Below are 16,165 nucleotides of genomic sequence, written 5' to 3' on the forward strand. Positions count from 1 at the left end.
GGGGATTATTAACTCTCTAACTATATATATATATATATATATATCAAAGGTCTTCATTGCATAGTCATGATTGCAGAATTTATAATCATGGGATTAGCATAGGAAATCATCGCACCTTGTAGTGCTTGTCAGATGAGCATTCCTTTTCGAGCCATCTCTGTGTGTATATAAATATATAATTAAAATTACAATAATGTGTTGTGGGCCCATATCGGATGGTTACAGGCCCATTTTTAATTTGAGATCAGAATTTGACGGTTCCAAACCTATTAATCATAATTTCAAATTAAAAAAATTTTCATACGATTATTATATATATAATTATTTATTATAATAAATTTTATATCTGAATTCTAGTTAGACTTAGTTAATCTTATAAACGAAATTATATTCATATGAATTTATTAATATTGTCATTTTTTTCCAAGTTGGTGAGTCGTTTTATCACCTCATACTTCATATCTCTATTTCAAAAGCCAACTTGATTAGGTTTCCATTCATCACCATTCATTCCCTACACAAAAAATCCTTGGAGATTAATTGTTGATAATTTTTTTTTAAAGAAAAATTTGAAGTCTTTGATTCAATTATTAATGACACGTCAATTTATATGAATTATTTTGGCCCATTTAATTCTATACGTGTGCATTGATTAAGGTTTAATCCAATGCCAGAATGAAATTGACCATGTGATATAGACATTATCCATAACTATTTTTGTTAGTATTAATAAGTTTTTTAAATTATTTATACTTATTTCATGTCCAAATCAGAAATGGACTCATTATCATGATTATTTGATTTTTTTTATTAAAAAATCTGAAATGATTTCTTAGCAAATAAATAAAATAATCATCATTTGATTCTTTGCTTCTCATCCATGTAATCGTATTGATATTCTATTGTCGTATTGGGGTCGCCCATACTACGATGTGACTTTGCTAACGCAATCAAATAATTAAAAATTACATGAAATTTAAATTATAATCAATGAATTTTTATATATTATAAAAATTAAATAATAATTTTTTTAATTAAAAATCATCTCAGTTTGCAACTGGGTAAAGTTTACGTCTCAGAATATTCATAAATTGTTTATATTTTAGTATATAAATTTATTATAATTAATTAATTTAATAATTATAAAAATTTATTTTTATATAAAATCGATTTTTTTATTTTATATTCGTATGGCCATAATATACGGTGGGCAATGATGAAGCGAGCGAGACCACCACTATATCAGTATAAATTTCCTTTTTGTTTTTCTATCATGTCATCACTATTTAGCGTGTGGGGCCACCCCACTCCCCATTTGTCCACGCGGATTTCGACCTTTTGTGGATCCTACATCTTTAGCTGATTCAGCAATTGATGACGTCGACATTTGCATTCACTCCTCGTCCTCTGCTCTAATTGGTTACTGGTCCATGTTGTCTATTTATCATTCTCTTTCTGCGTCAGCAACTTGTATATATATATATAATCTAAAAATAAAAACGCAGTTGAAATTAAATATTATTTTGATGTTAAATAATATTAAAAAAATCAAGTAATTAGTATTAAGAAATTAATTAGTTAAAATAATAATAATAAGGAAAAATAGGATTATAAATTGAGGCATGTGTATAAACGACATTGAGAAAAGCAGCAGCAGCCTTATGACACTGAATTGTCTTATGCATTTGACATGTCGGGAATAAACTAAATTAATGGACCTACCATATAACCAATCATATTTATTTATTTATTTATTTTATTTAATTTTTTGAGTTGGTAGAACAAAGGTGGATCCCACCACATTGCAGGGATTATAATGTTTTTTTCCTTCTGCGGGTTCGGTGGAATCTCATTATTTTTCTAAAAAAAAAAAGAAAAAAAATCTGTTAGAGATTATTAATATTAAATTGTCTTTTGTTATGATTTTTGATATTTACCTCTTTCATAACGGCTATTTTTTAGGGTTATATTTTGGGTAGCAGTAGCTGAGTGTTGGATGATGACATAATTAAAATGTGTTGTTATCTTAAAAAAACACGTAGCACCAAAATCCAATTAATGCTGGCAGCTTCATCGTTTGCGGAACAAGCTGTCCGTGATTCTTTACCAAACATCCTATTTTCCCTTTTTCATTTTCATTTTATTTTAAAATAAATAAATAAAATTTCATTTATGGGTTTAATTTATTTTTAAAAAATAATTAATAAGGAAATCCGATTAATGTTAGTCCTATTAAAATAATACTCCAATTAATTATGGAGCAGAGCCATTTTTTTTAAGGTTGATATAAACTAATTTAAAATGGGAATCACTGTTTTAGGTATGTAATATAATAAATAAAATTCATGTGATTATGTATGTTTAGGTACGCACATCTGCCTTAATTTTTTTAATTAATATTCCTGTCCCGCAGAAAGCTATTTCACTAAAATAATCCTCAGCTTCTGTTTGTTTTCTCCCCACTCTGTTTTTCTATAAAATTTGTATCCTTAAATAAAATTTAATTATGATTATATTATATATTATTTATATAACAATGAAATTAACAAGAATTTAAGATTATAATTCATGTAATTCTGCACTCATATAAGCTATTATTTTAAGACAGAATCACGTGAAAAAAATATGATTAAATGATATGCAGTATTCTCGAATACTATAATTTTCAATATTTCGTCGATACTCACTCTCTCTTCAACAAGACAATTTTTCATGAAAAATTATGATTAAATAATAAAATTTAATAGATCTTATTATACCTATCATAATTGTTGTCCCTTGAAGCAACTCAAGAGGGGTAAATTGGGTTTATAAAAAAAATTAAGGCAAAAAAACAAATTAGAAGGCAATAGGGAAAAAGATAATCAACACAAGGATTTATAGAGGTTCAGCTATCTCAAGCCTACGTCCTCTCCTCAAGGCTCACCTTGAGGGTTTAACTCCACTATCAAATCTTCTTTGGGTGAAAATTAAAATCCTTACAATCTTAGAGCAAGCCTTTGCTCTTTACAAAACTTTTTTTTTCACTTAAGAGCAATCCTTTGCTCAATACCACACCCACTACAATAGAATCACTCAACAACCTTTGCTCACTCTGTAAACCCAACCAATTACAATTCAAAACAAACTTTCAATAAATTAATGCTTTGGCTCAAGGTTTTGAGAGAGAGAGAGTGAAAAATGTTGTAATCTCAATAAATATTTGCTTAGATGGTTGTTGTGACCTCTTCATATCAAAAACTCATTGTATTTATAGTTCAGTCATAAATATGGGCGTTGGGAGTGCATTAAATGCAAATAGAGCCGTTTATGTGCAGAAATAACCGTTATACCATGTTCAGAAAAACTCAGGTTCGGCGGCCTAAACTTAGAGTTCGGCGGCCGAACCATTTGAGGTGAAGAACATCACTCTTTAAAAAAGGACTTTCGGCGGCCTAAAGTCATAGTTCGGCGGCCGAACTTGTGGGACTTTCGTCTCTGTTCCTCTCTTTTGGAAGCCGAACTTTAGGCTTCGGAGGCAGACTTAAAAGCACACTTTCGGCGGCCGAAGGTAATGTTCGGCGGCCGAACATAGGTGACTTTTGCCTCTGTCCTTCACTTTCGGAAGCCAAACATTTAGCTTAGGGAGCATCACACCTTCGGCGACCGAAGGTAATGTTCGGCGGCCGAACATAGGTGACTTTTGCCTCTGTCCTTCACTTTCGGAAGCCAAACATTTAGCTTAGGGAGCATCACACCTTCGGCGGCCGAACATACATGACTTTCGTCTCTGTCCCTTACTTTCGGAGGCCGAAGGTTACATTTTAGGCTGCAAGTTGAAAACATACTTTCGGCGGCCGAAAGTCAATGTTTGGTAGCCGAACATGTGGGACTTTCGTCTCTGACCCTGATTTTCGGAAGCCGAACTTGGCTTTAGGGGGCACAAAAATATTTCATTAAATTCTTTGAAAAATCATAACTTAGGCTATAAAAATCCATTTTTCAATCCGTTTGAATTTTTGTAACCCATATTTTTAGATCTTTGATTTTGATAAAGAATAATTTCAAAATCACTTCTTTTAGAAAATTTCATTTTAGTCCCCGAAAGTCAAGTACTTAAAGATTTGGCCATATCTAAAAAACTTTTAGAAATGAAAGAAACATTGAACCATCACAACTAATTAATTGAAATTCATAATGAATAAATTGACAAAACATAAACAAAAATTATTTTATGATCCCTTTCTTGTGGTATACTTCCAAAATAGGTACTTTTTCTTTTGAGATTAAAGCAATTTCATTCTTATTAGCAAGAGACTTACAAGTTCAATACAAACACTTTTGAAGATAATTAGTAGCATATCAATTATTTATTAATCATCAAAATAAAGATTAGAATATTTAGATTCAACAATCACGATATCCCATATCTATTAGTCAATGTGAATTGAATTTTTAATAGATAAAAATAAATGAATACAGAAATCAAAATATATATTCTTATACAACTGTTATTAAATTTTAAATAATCTATTATACTCATATTTTTTTCATTATACTTATTTAGTATTGAAATAATTGTTTTTTTCGTATAAATTAATTAATCACAATATAATGTCATTTCAATCCCATTAATAAAAATAAATTTTTTATTTCTTAATATTTCCCATCAACTTACTATCACTACCACATGCATCTCTCTAAATTACTCAATTTATATATATTATTAAGTTGCTTTTAAATTCATTTAGTTACATTTTATTAATGGTAAGATCTTAAAATAAATTGTAATAAAATATAATAAATAAATATACACGCACGCTAGTCTTAATTTGTAGCTAAGATATATTTAGAGATTATGTTAAAAATATAAATTTAATTATTTTTCACATTATAAATATTAAAATTAATATTTAAAATGTGTTACATTTTTCCAATTGTCAAATTTCACCTCAATGAAAATTTACACGAGGGAGAAATTTAAAAAAAAAAAAAAAGTGTGAAACTTTGGGTTTGATCTGTGATGTCCTTGATTTTAGTAAAATCATTTTGATGTGATTTGTGTTGGCCCTGTGAAAATAAAAAGTCAAATGGCAATTGCACCCGGTGGTAGACTCGGATTCACAAGTCACGGCTACTGATTTGACCCCTTATTGTAAAGCAAGCTTTTTTTTTTTCCGAAGATAAAGCAAGCTGGCATCCGTGTTTTTTGGTGGCTCCAATGATAAATCAACACTTCAATGACACGCCTCACACACTTTATTTTCTATAATTAAATATTTAATAATTTTATTTATTTATTTAAATAATTAATTAATACCTCACGAAAAATAAATGAATAATTGTTTTTTAAATGACGGATATATTTTATTTCCAAGAATTGATGCTTAAAAAAAAATGAAAAGGAAGAAAGGAACAAATTAGAGATGGTGGCGTGGATTGGGAGTGGCCACAGCCCACAGAAGAACCGGATAAACCTCGCCATCTGGTAATGGCGATGACGCGGCATAACACAACACATCAGGTTTCCAAAGTCAGCACGCCAACAAAAGCTGTCAACTAGCCTCATATCTCTTGACACGTGGTCAATGTCATTGAGTGGACCCTACCTCTACAAATATAAAAAGAATAATTTTTTCTACTTTCTAAATCGGTTTCTTAGACGGCGGGCAAACATCCCCCCTCCCTAGAGAGTGAGAGATACGCGGCGTAAAGCATAGTATCTGTTATTTGGCAAGTAAAGAACCGAAACTGCTCAAATATTCTCTTCATCTCAAAAATGCCCCTCCCAGTTTTTCTTTATTACCGTTTCGGTTCAGATTGTTCAGCGTCTACGTTAACTAATAACTGCCTGTTCCATCAACGTCCATTTTTTCTCCAGTTGAAAATCTGTCCGTGGCCCCCACTTGTGTTGAAAATCAGTTCAGATTTACCGGAATATGATGCAATTACATAATCTTTATAACTGATTAATGTAAAAATTATTCTATACATCAAAAGGATATTAACTATCTTAGAATAAAAAAGATAGAAGTTAATATTTCAATAATTTCCCGTGCACAATGCCGTTGGGTCCTGTGATTCTTTCCCGTGCAGATGCGCGTTTACCAATTTTAAAGGCCAATAATAATAATAATAATAATAAATAAATATTTACCAGTTGCCACTAATTTATTTGGCCAAGCGTCTACTTCAGTCTTTTGGGTAATATTTTTCTTGAATTATTTATTAGCTGCGCGTGAAAGGTGGGGCCAGTGAAAAGGTGACGCCGTTCTCGACGGAGGTTACGAGAGTAGATGATATAATGACTGTATGAGTCTATAACTCCACCAAATGAAAGCAAGCATATTTTGCATTTTAACGGGATTGACCCCGTGATTAACGACGTTAACGTCGCGACCACATGCTGAAACTCACAGGATCCTACCTCTGATTGCGGGTACTGAGCCCCGAAAATTTTTTCTTCCTCGTGTCTACAGAATAGGTTTGATTGGGGCCCGCAATGGACCAAATGGCAGTTGGTGGACTTTAGCCCTCTGGCAACAAAAAATTATAGGATACATGGAAAGTATATAACTGACGTTAGGAAGTGGTATACCCTATAAATTATATTGTATTGAAAAATTATTATTTAATTTTTATATAATAAAAAATTTATTAATTAATCTTTTAATTTTAAAATACATATTAAAATAAACATTTTAAAAAAATTATTAACTAATTATTTATTAATTTTAATTATCAAATATTATTAAAAATTTATACTTATAGATTTAATTTAATAATAAGTGTATCTAAATTGTAAGTGTATTTGAATGATAAGTATATTTGAATAAATTTAAAAAATTTTAAATTTTATTTTTAAAATATTTAATTCTGATTTAAAAAAACATATGATTTAAAAAAAATATTATTAAAAATTTAAAATATTTTTTAAAAGGAAAATTAATTAATAATTTTTTAAAAATTTTAAAAAATTAATTAATAAATTTTATAAAATTATAAAATTAAATAATAAAATATATAATAATAAAATTAATTGAGAGAATAATTAATAATTTTTTATTATATAAATTAAATAGTAATTTTTTTATTATAATATATAAATAATAATATTTATTAAATTGATATATTTTAATAATAAAATAATAAATATTTTAATTTTATTAATTTAAAATATTACGTCCTGTAGTATTCTCGGAGCATTGAATAAGTGCTCTCACGAAACAATGCAGAAAGTTAATTACATATTCTGTAAGTGAAAAAAATATAAGTTTTTGTTATGTAATAATAACAAATCATTATTTAATATAATAATTAAATTCATTATTTATAATAAAAAAATTCATCCATAGCCATTCTTATTTTAATGGTATATATTTAATATATTTATTTGAGATTAATTCTTCCTACTATTAATTTTTTTAAAATAAAAATTAAAGATAGGGAGAATAATTTAAAACTTATCAAATTTATTTAAATGTATTTTTTATCAAATTAAATATTATAATTATTATTAAATTATATATTTTTATTTATATATATATTTATTATTAATTATGTAATAAAATTAAATCTGTTAAAAGGTAGTTATTTAAACATCTTTAATGTTTAAATCAATAATCACACCAAACAAGTAATTGATTTACTGAAAAAATGTCTTGCTTTGTAATAATATTGGTCCTATTTAATAAAAGAAAGAAAAATTTAAAAATTTTATCATTATTTTAATTTTCTTTAATAAAATTCATTTTTTTAAATAAACTCACTTGATAATTTGTATTGATAAAAAAGACACGTGGCATAGTATTGTCAACTACCAAGGCGCCGAAATACAGACGTTGGCCCACGCGATTCTCGTCGAATTGATGGGAGCGTTTTTTTTACTTTTGTCTTCCATTAATAGTCATCCGCGTGGCCCACCCCTTATTTAAGAGTACGCCACAACCCACAAGTGGGACCCACGTGGCAAAATCAGTAGATGTCTTCCCTCCTTGAGGACTTTTTGGGAAAAGCACACTAAGGCGAGACGAAACGGGGCGGTTGTCGAATTTAATTTTTTTTTTTTATGATCAAATTAATAAAAAATTTATTAAAGGAGAACCCCTTTTGGGCTCCCAAAAGTATTAATAATCATTATTTTTCCACTTAATAATTATTTTTATTTTTATTTTCTACTTTATATTTGTATATTATTTTAATTTTGGCACTTTATCCCTCCTTCAAGACTTCAAAAATAATTTATTTTCACAAGTCTTGGATGAGGGGTAAAGTTCAAAAATCATTGTAGATAGAATAATAATTAGGATTAAAATAATAATTAATTTTATGTATTATAATTTTAATTAATAAAATGAAAAATATAGACAACCACTTTACATTAGCATTCCTAAACTTTAGAAATTTGAACATTAATGTAAATTAATTTTCAAGCTTGATATGATTTAGAAAGGAATTGGAGTGTTATCATTGGTAGAAGAAGTTTTGGTGGGTGGATAATTGGCCAAGGCTTTTTTAGTGGATTGATCGCTTAATTCTCTAAAATTAGCAAATTAAATGTTTTTTCAATTAAATAATTTTTTTATTATTTTATAAAAATTTAAAATATAATTAACAAAATTAAATGTGAAATAAATAAATATATATATAAATAAAATGAATTGTTACGATTTTATAAGTCTGGATATTAAAAATTATTATTTTATTCTAACTATTTAAGTATTCAATTTTATTTATTTTTATCATAAATCAATACCGTTATAGTATTTTGAGAACTTATTTTTTTTTAAATTAAAAAATAAATTAATTTAAAATTTTAATTTAATTTTTTATTTATTTCAGTTCGATTCAATTTTTAATTTTAAAAATTTTAATTATTTTGATTATATTCAATTTTAATAAAAAAATTAAAAAAATTGAACTGAACTGATGAGTGATAATAATATATTATTTTTAATAATATAAAGAGATTAAATTATATTAAAATAAAATATTTTAATTAAATTTTAAAATATTAAAAATAGAGTATAAAAATAAAAGAATTCATTAAAAATTTTAAAAAATCAAATCGAATCAAATTGATTCAATTCAATTCAATTTCTAGCTAAAATCAATTCGATTTGATTTTTATAAATATTAAAATTTTAATTTTTAATTTATTCGATTCGATTAATTTTAAATTTAAATCGATCCACTGCTTTATTTAAATAAATCTCTTACTGAATCAATTTCTCAATAATTAAATTCCCACAATAAAAAGACAACAAAATCATAATAAGTTGAAAAAAAAAACTTATTACAAGTTGATAAGACTCTTACTACAGGAAACATAACAAAACAAAATAAATCAGAATAAAAATAAAATACAGATAATAAAATACAATAATTTACTATAATATAAAAAAAATTATTTAATTTTTCAAATTAAGAAAACATTTGAAATTATCAATAGCTAAACGTATTTTAGTAAAAATTAATGTTTTATTAAGATTTTAATATTCAATAAATATTAATACTTGAATAAAATAATTCAAGTATAATAGGCTGAAAGTAAAAAAAAAAAAAATAATAATAATAATAAAAGAGAGCTGTGTACATGAGAACAGCTCAACACCTCTCACTCTCCAATAAAATGACCTCCCTGTTCTCTTTCTTCTCTCATTAGTCTTTTGGCTCTCTGTTTCTATCTCCATAGCTGTAGAGATATTCCTCCACACGCTGCTTCATCTTCTTCATCTTCACTCTTCTCTTCTCGTCTCTTTACATATCAGACAATAAACAGAGAGACTCCATATATTTCAGCCAAGCCTTGAAGAAAAAAAATACATAATATACACACCAATTAACACAAAAATGGTGGTCTCTCATCTTCCCACTTGCTTTCTCCTGATTTTGTCTCTTTCTGCTGTTTTTGTTTCTGGGTCTCGAAGAACTTTACCTATTATACCATTTGATGAAGGATATACCCAGCTTTTTGGGGATAATAATCTGGTTATTCACAAAGATGGCAACAAAGTCCATTTATCGCTAGATGAAAGAACAGGTCCTCTGATTTTTTTTTAATTTTTTACTTTATTTGGTTTTTGGGTTTAGCCCTTTTAAATTATTTTATTTAATTTATTTGTGTTTGTTTCAAAGTATTGATTTTTTTTTTTTTAAAAAAGAGCTTTCGATTGAAAGTTATCTTCTGGTTCTGTGAACAGGGTCTGGATTCGTTTCTCAAGATTTATACTTACATGGCTATTTCAGTGCTTCTATCAAGTTGCCGGCGGATTATACTGCTGGAGTTGTGGTTGCTTTTTATGTGAGTATTCTGATAATAAACTTGTGGTATTCAATTTTATTCAATAGTTTTTGGTTGTATCTGGAAGTTTTATACTCTAATTGAATCAATAGGTTCAAATTGATTTTCTTAATTTTTGACTCTTTTTCTTTCTTTGCATGTTGATAATGGAAGTGTTATATTCTAATAGAGATGGATATCTCTGTAATTTTCCAGTTTATTTCAATGCCTTTGTTCTCCTTGCTAAGATGGAAATTATGATCTAACCATGGAGACAATGTTTGTTAGTTATGAGCTCACTTGAGGATCTTGTCGGATGATTCGTTTATTCATATATTTTTAAAAATCAGATAGGAACAACACTAGCCCATAGATTTTTTATTGATATGTTTTCCCTTTCAAGGGCATTTTTGAAACCCATCCTGGAAAACAAGATGATAATCAACTTCACTTTTACTAATCTCTTCTTCATTATTTCACCACAATACTTATTCTTGTATGAATTTCAAATTTCTGAATGTTATAGATGTCAAATGGTGATACTTATGTGAAGAACCATGATGAGATTGACTTTGAGTTCTTGGGCAACATAAGGGGCAAAGACTGGAGGATACAGACAAATATTTATGGCAATGGAAGCACCAGCATTGGCAGAGAAGAAAGATACAGTCTCTGGTTTGATCCTGCTGAGGATTTCCATCAATACAGCATTCTCTGGACTGATTCCCAGATCATGTGAGAGAAAACCCACTTCACCATCTTTGATTTTCTCAGTTTTTGTTCAACTTTTTAACCTTTTAGTTTCCTTTTTTTTTTTAAAAAAAAAAATTCACTTTGATATTATTTGTTATGACTACAGCTATTTTAAGGCTGTACTTCACCAGCTTGTCACTAATGAATTCATGTTCTACAGTAAGGAATTACTGCTTTAGGGAATTTGATTTTGATGAATCTGTTGTAGGGTAGATGTAGAGTTTCTTGTTTTGGGGAATTAGTACAAAAAGTTCTCTGTTCTTTTTTCCTATAGTTACATGCCCCTGTTCTATTCAAAACCAGCTTTCCTGTTTAAGGTGTAGCTAAAAGTTGGCTAATGCTTTGTTTGGTTATTGAGAAAGGATGGACAAGATTTGATTTTTCATTACAAGATTTTTCTTTTCCAAGTTTAAGAATCTATAGAACAAAATGCTCATGTGATGGAGCCATGAAGTCTTTACTTCTTTAGATTATTTGATTTAACTTATCAGTTATGTGGAGGACCAAAACAACAAAGAATCTTGTTGATTAGGTTCCCGATCTTTTCCTTGCTCGCCTTTTACTATGTTTTATGTGTTGCTAATTTGGGTTAATGGTTTTCTCATTTGAATAAGAAACAAACTAGAATGATTACAGTAGTACACATATTAATGGAACTTTTTCGGATTAATCTCTATTTATGGTGGAAAATTATTCTAATTCCGTCTTCGTTTATTTTCCTTGCTAGATTTTATGTGGACAATGTCCCCATCAGGGAGGTGAAAAGAACAGTATCTATGGGGGGTGATTTCCCTTCCAAGCCCATGTCTTTGTATGCCACTATATGGGATGGATCTGACTGGGCTACCAATGGAGGCAAATATAGAGTAAATTATAAATATGCACCTTATGTCACAGAATTCCGCGACTTTGTGCTACATGGATGTGCTGTTGATCCAGTCGAACAGATATCGAGATGCGATATTGCAGAGAGTTCACAAGCAATCCCCACTGGTGTCTCCACCTCGCAAAGAATTAAAATGAACAGTTTTAGGACAAAGTACATGACATATTCCTATTGCTATGATCAAGCTCGATACAAGGTTCCTCCATCCGAGTGTGTGATCAATCCCCAAGAAGCTGCACGGCTCAAATCATTCGATCCTGTTACATTTGGTGGAAGCCGGCGTCACCGTGGGAAACACCATCGCCGGAGCAGATCAAGCCAATCCGAGGCCTCCATTTAAGCAAAGGTTCCAACTCTTGCATCCTTGCATAATGTTGGGAATCATTATTATGTTGGTATAAATTATGCTTTGGTTTAAGCTGGGAATCACTTTATTTTTTGTGAATAGAGAGAAAGATGATAGATTTTATTGAGGGGATGGTAGGGAGATTCATTATATGGTTGATGATGGGGTTGCTATGTATGTGTATAGTTTCATACGTTTCGTTTTCCAGTTGTTTTATTTCTTGTCATTGATGCTGCTGTCTCTTTGGCTTTACAAATTGAATTTGGTGATGATTTTATGAACTCTTGAGACACCCTTGTGGTTTCAATAAATAAATGTTAGCATATGGTGGAGCTTTTTACTATGTATTTTTCCTTTGTTAGCTTGCGCATAGCTCGGTCAGAAGAAAATATTTGTCTAGACCCGATTCACCATGGATCGAGTTATTTATGAGATTCATTTAAATATCAAAAAAAATATTTGTCTAGACCCGATTCACCATGGATCGAGTTATGCATGAGATTCACCATGGATCGAGTTATGTATGAGATTCATTTTAATATCTTTTGGGTGACCGGATTCAGAACACTGTTGTGAATGGGTGTGTTTTATATTTTGTAAAAGTCAGAGTTGTGATGTCCATAATACAATTTTGTCAAGGGTTAATTGGAATCCAAGGTGAGTTAGATGTGACAAGTTAGTGAATGAAACCTGCTTATTCATTATTATTACAGGTTGAATTAAGAGTGCTGTGATTGAAAAAAATTTAAATATTTTTTTTTTTTTTTTTGAAATGGAAATTGGAGATGGAGAAGAGAACTGAAACCTCTCATATTTATTCAGATGCACTTATCACTAGACTAAATCAGTGAGTGCAAATTATTTGACTTATCACCAGATTAAATCGGAGAGTGTAAATTATTTGATGTTTTGAAATTTTTAATAGTAATATAAATTAATTTTAATTTAAAAATTAAAAATTAATCATTTTCCACTAGCATAGTAAAAGAGATTCTTAACAGTATTTCGATATTTCTAAACTCATCAAATGTTTTTAAACTACTCATCCAATCATGAGAGATTTGAAAACAACAAAAAGAGGAATTCTTGGATTGAAAGCCTAAACCTAAATTCATCATTCAAACCCAATAATTAAATTTAATGATTTTTGTTGGCAGTTGAAAGAAAAGTTTGGAGATATGATTTTTTTTTTTTTTTTGAATTCACTTGTATGAGTTGTTTTCTCCAATCTATGCTTTGCAGCAATTAATGATGGGGCTATGAGCCAGATGATTGGCTGAAATAAAGCAATTAAGAAATTTGGTTAGTGTGTCATTACAGGAATAATAATGCTCTTTATAATAACCTTAGCACCAGATTTTTATGAACAAAATACCTGTTTTCTGCGTCTTTTTTCATGGTTAAATACAGGAACAAAGAGGTTGAAGAAGGCTGCAGCCTATATAACCTCAACTCTAAAGCATGGTCCAGCCACCCAGGCTCTAGTTTGTGGGTTGGAACTAAACAATTGGCTAGACCAGCTCACTTATTCCTGAGCTTCTGGTTCCATGCTCTGTTCAAAGTAATGGAAAAATTCCACTCAAATTATCCTATCCAAATCTATTGTATATTTAATTACTATTACTAAATAAACAATCATACCCATTTAATTTTGATATCCGAACATGAAACGAATACTATTTCTCAAACCGAAACGAATACCATTTTCCAAACCGAAAATTTCTTTTTACTTATCAAATTCATCCGAATCTATTCTATATTTAATTACTATTACTAAATAAATAGGCATACCCATTTAATTTTGATATTCAAACCTGAAACGAATACTACTTCCCAAATCAAAAATTTATTTGTGCTTATCAAATTCATTCTGTTTGGAAAATTTATTTTTACTTATTAAATTCATCCGAATCTATTCTGTATTTAATTACTATTATTAAATAAATAGTCATACCCATTTAATTTTTATATCCAAACCTGAAATGAATACTATTTCCCAAATCAAAAATTTATTTGTGCTTATCAAATTCATCCTAATATCAAATTCATCCTAATAAGATTCGGTCAAATCGAGTATCGCAAAACACTCATCCCTTAGCCATCCGTGGTGGTGAACTTTAGAATAAGTTTACCTCAAAGATCCTTTTTTTCCCAGTAAAAGAGAAACTAATAGCAGAATAATTAGGTGCCAAATATTTAGGCCTTGCTCCTTATTCCCTTTCCTGACAATACTTGCTAGCTTAAACACTATACCAAAAAGTCACTGGATTTTGCAAGAGTGAATCATTTAGATAACTTGTCATTATCAAATGGAGTTCAAGCAGGACCATTGAAAGTTGAAACAGTTCCAATGCAAGAATACTTAGCGGTTGCTAATGGGGTTAACAATTTCAAAGCAGCAATTTAGTGAAGCAAAGAATATAATAAAGTGGATGGAGCATACAAATTATTGGATTATGGTGTATTATCACAGCAACAAAGGAGTTGAAAGCATCTCAAAAAGCTCATGCAAGCTGCTAATCAAGAGAATGATTTGAAAAAGTAGAAAAAGAAATAAAGCAAGCCGTCAAGTATTGAGAACAACTTTCAACAGCTAACAGGCTTTATCCTCATAACCATAATGAAAAGCTCCATAAACAATCTCAATGCTTAATTTGATTTTGTAGTTTTCTGCAAACCCTTTAATTAATCTAACCACAACGTATTGTCACAGCTAGGATAATGGCTACCACAATATATTCTTCATTAAGGAAAACAAATCAAAAGAAGAAGAATCAAAAGCTCTAATTACCTTTCCTTCTCACCGAAGAAAATTTAAATGAAGTTTTGGTTTTCTTGCCATTGGAATCTGCTAGGGATATGTTTCTATTTGATAGATTCTGATCAAAATGATTGCAACAAATAAGATAAATATTTTAACTTGTTATTTCTAATTTTATTTTTTAATTGTTATCTTTAATTTAAATTTTAAATTTAAATAAAAGATAGGAATTTTTTTTTTAATTCAAATGTTAATGCAATCTGAATATAGCTTAACTATTCAGAAAATATTATTCATTAGTTTATGAGATTCTAGAATTTTATCAAAACGAATTTTCAATTTATTTCAAAATAGATTTTTCAAAAAACAGCAAAAACATTAACAATGAAAAATCAGTGTAGCGAAAGGATGATTTTTCAGTTAGTCGATCTGTAACAAGATCCTATTTAAGGGCTCATAACAACACTTAATTGATCTGTAATAAGATCTTATTTAAGGGTCCATAACAATTTTGTATCAGAACTGATCATCATAAGTGATTCATCAAATATGGAAAAGAAGTTGAACTCTTTCATGCAACAAATTGATACTCGATTCAACAACTTGAATCATCAAGTTTCGGAGCTCATTCGCACCTTCAATCGAGGAGCAAACCAAAATCAAGATGAAACTGAGTAGCGATCAATAAAATTTTATTTAACTAAACAATGATTATTTTGAAGGGCGCGTAGTGCCTAGATATATGAAACTTAATTTTCAGTCATTTGACAACTGCAACGATCCACTTAAATAGCTTAATCTTTATTGGAAATTTTATCAAAACAGCGCATCTAAGACTTAAAAGCAAATATGCGAAAACATTAATTGAATTGACATTCGGAATGAAAAGAAAAGATTATAATAAGCTTTGACCCTATCCTAGTGGGGTGGGTGACCCCATCCCCCTTCACTATGTATGGTCAATGAACTCCTCGAACAGCGCCGTGAACAATTTTTTGCAAAATCAATAAACGGCGGAAGCAGATAAAGTCAATCTAGTTTCCTTCTATATTATTAGTGAGGCTCAATTTTGGTTTTATAAACTTTAATAGGAAAAATCTTAAATAATATGATAAGTGTTAAGGAGAATTGCAACTTGCGATTTGATTCTTTAGCAAT

At 29.2% G+C, this 16,165-nt stretch overlaps 1 protein-coding gene across 1 annotated transcript; it reads left to right on the top strand.

Moving 5' to 3' along the window:
• The first annotated feature begins 9,592 nt into the window (after positions 1-9,592).
• LOC110605294 (probable xyloglucan endotransglucosylase/hydrolase protein 28) lies at positions 9,593-12,569 on the top strand. The gene is made up of 4 exons (XM_021743742.2): positions 9,593-10,021; positions 10,182-10,282; positions 10,788-10,996; positions 11,742-12,569. The coding sequence occupies exons 1-4, from the start codon at positions 9,832-9,834 to the stop codon at positions 12,238-12,240; spliced, it is 999 nt and encodes a 332-aa protein (XP_021599434.1). The 5' UTR covers positions 9,593-9,831; the 3' UTR covers positions 12,241-12,569.
• The last annotated feature ends 3,596 nt before the right edge of the window (positions 12,570-16,165 follow it).

The sequence above is a fragment of the Manihot esculenta genome, chromosome 17, assembly GCF_001659605.2.
Source record: "Manihot esculenta cultivar AM560-2 chromosome 17, M.esculenta_v8, whole genome shotgun sequence".
In the NCBI taxonomy this organism is placed as follows: Eukaryota; Viridiplantae; Streptophyta; class Magnoliopsida; order Malpighiales; family Euphorbiaceae; genus Manihot; species Manihot esculenta.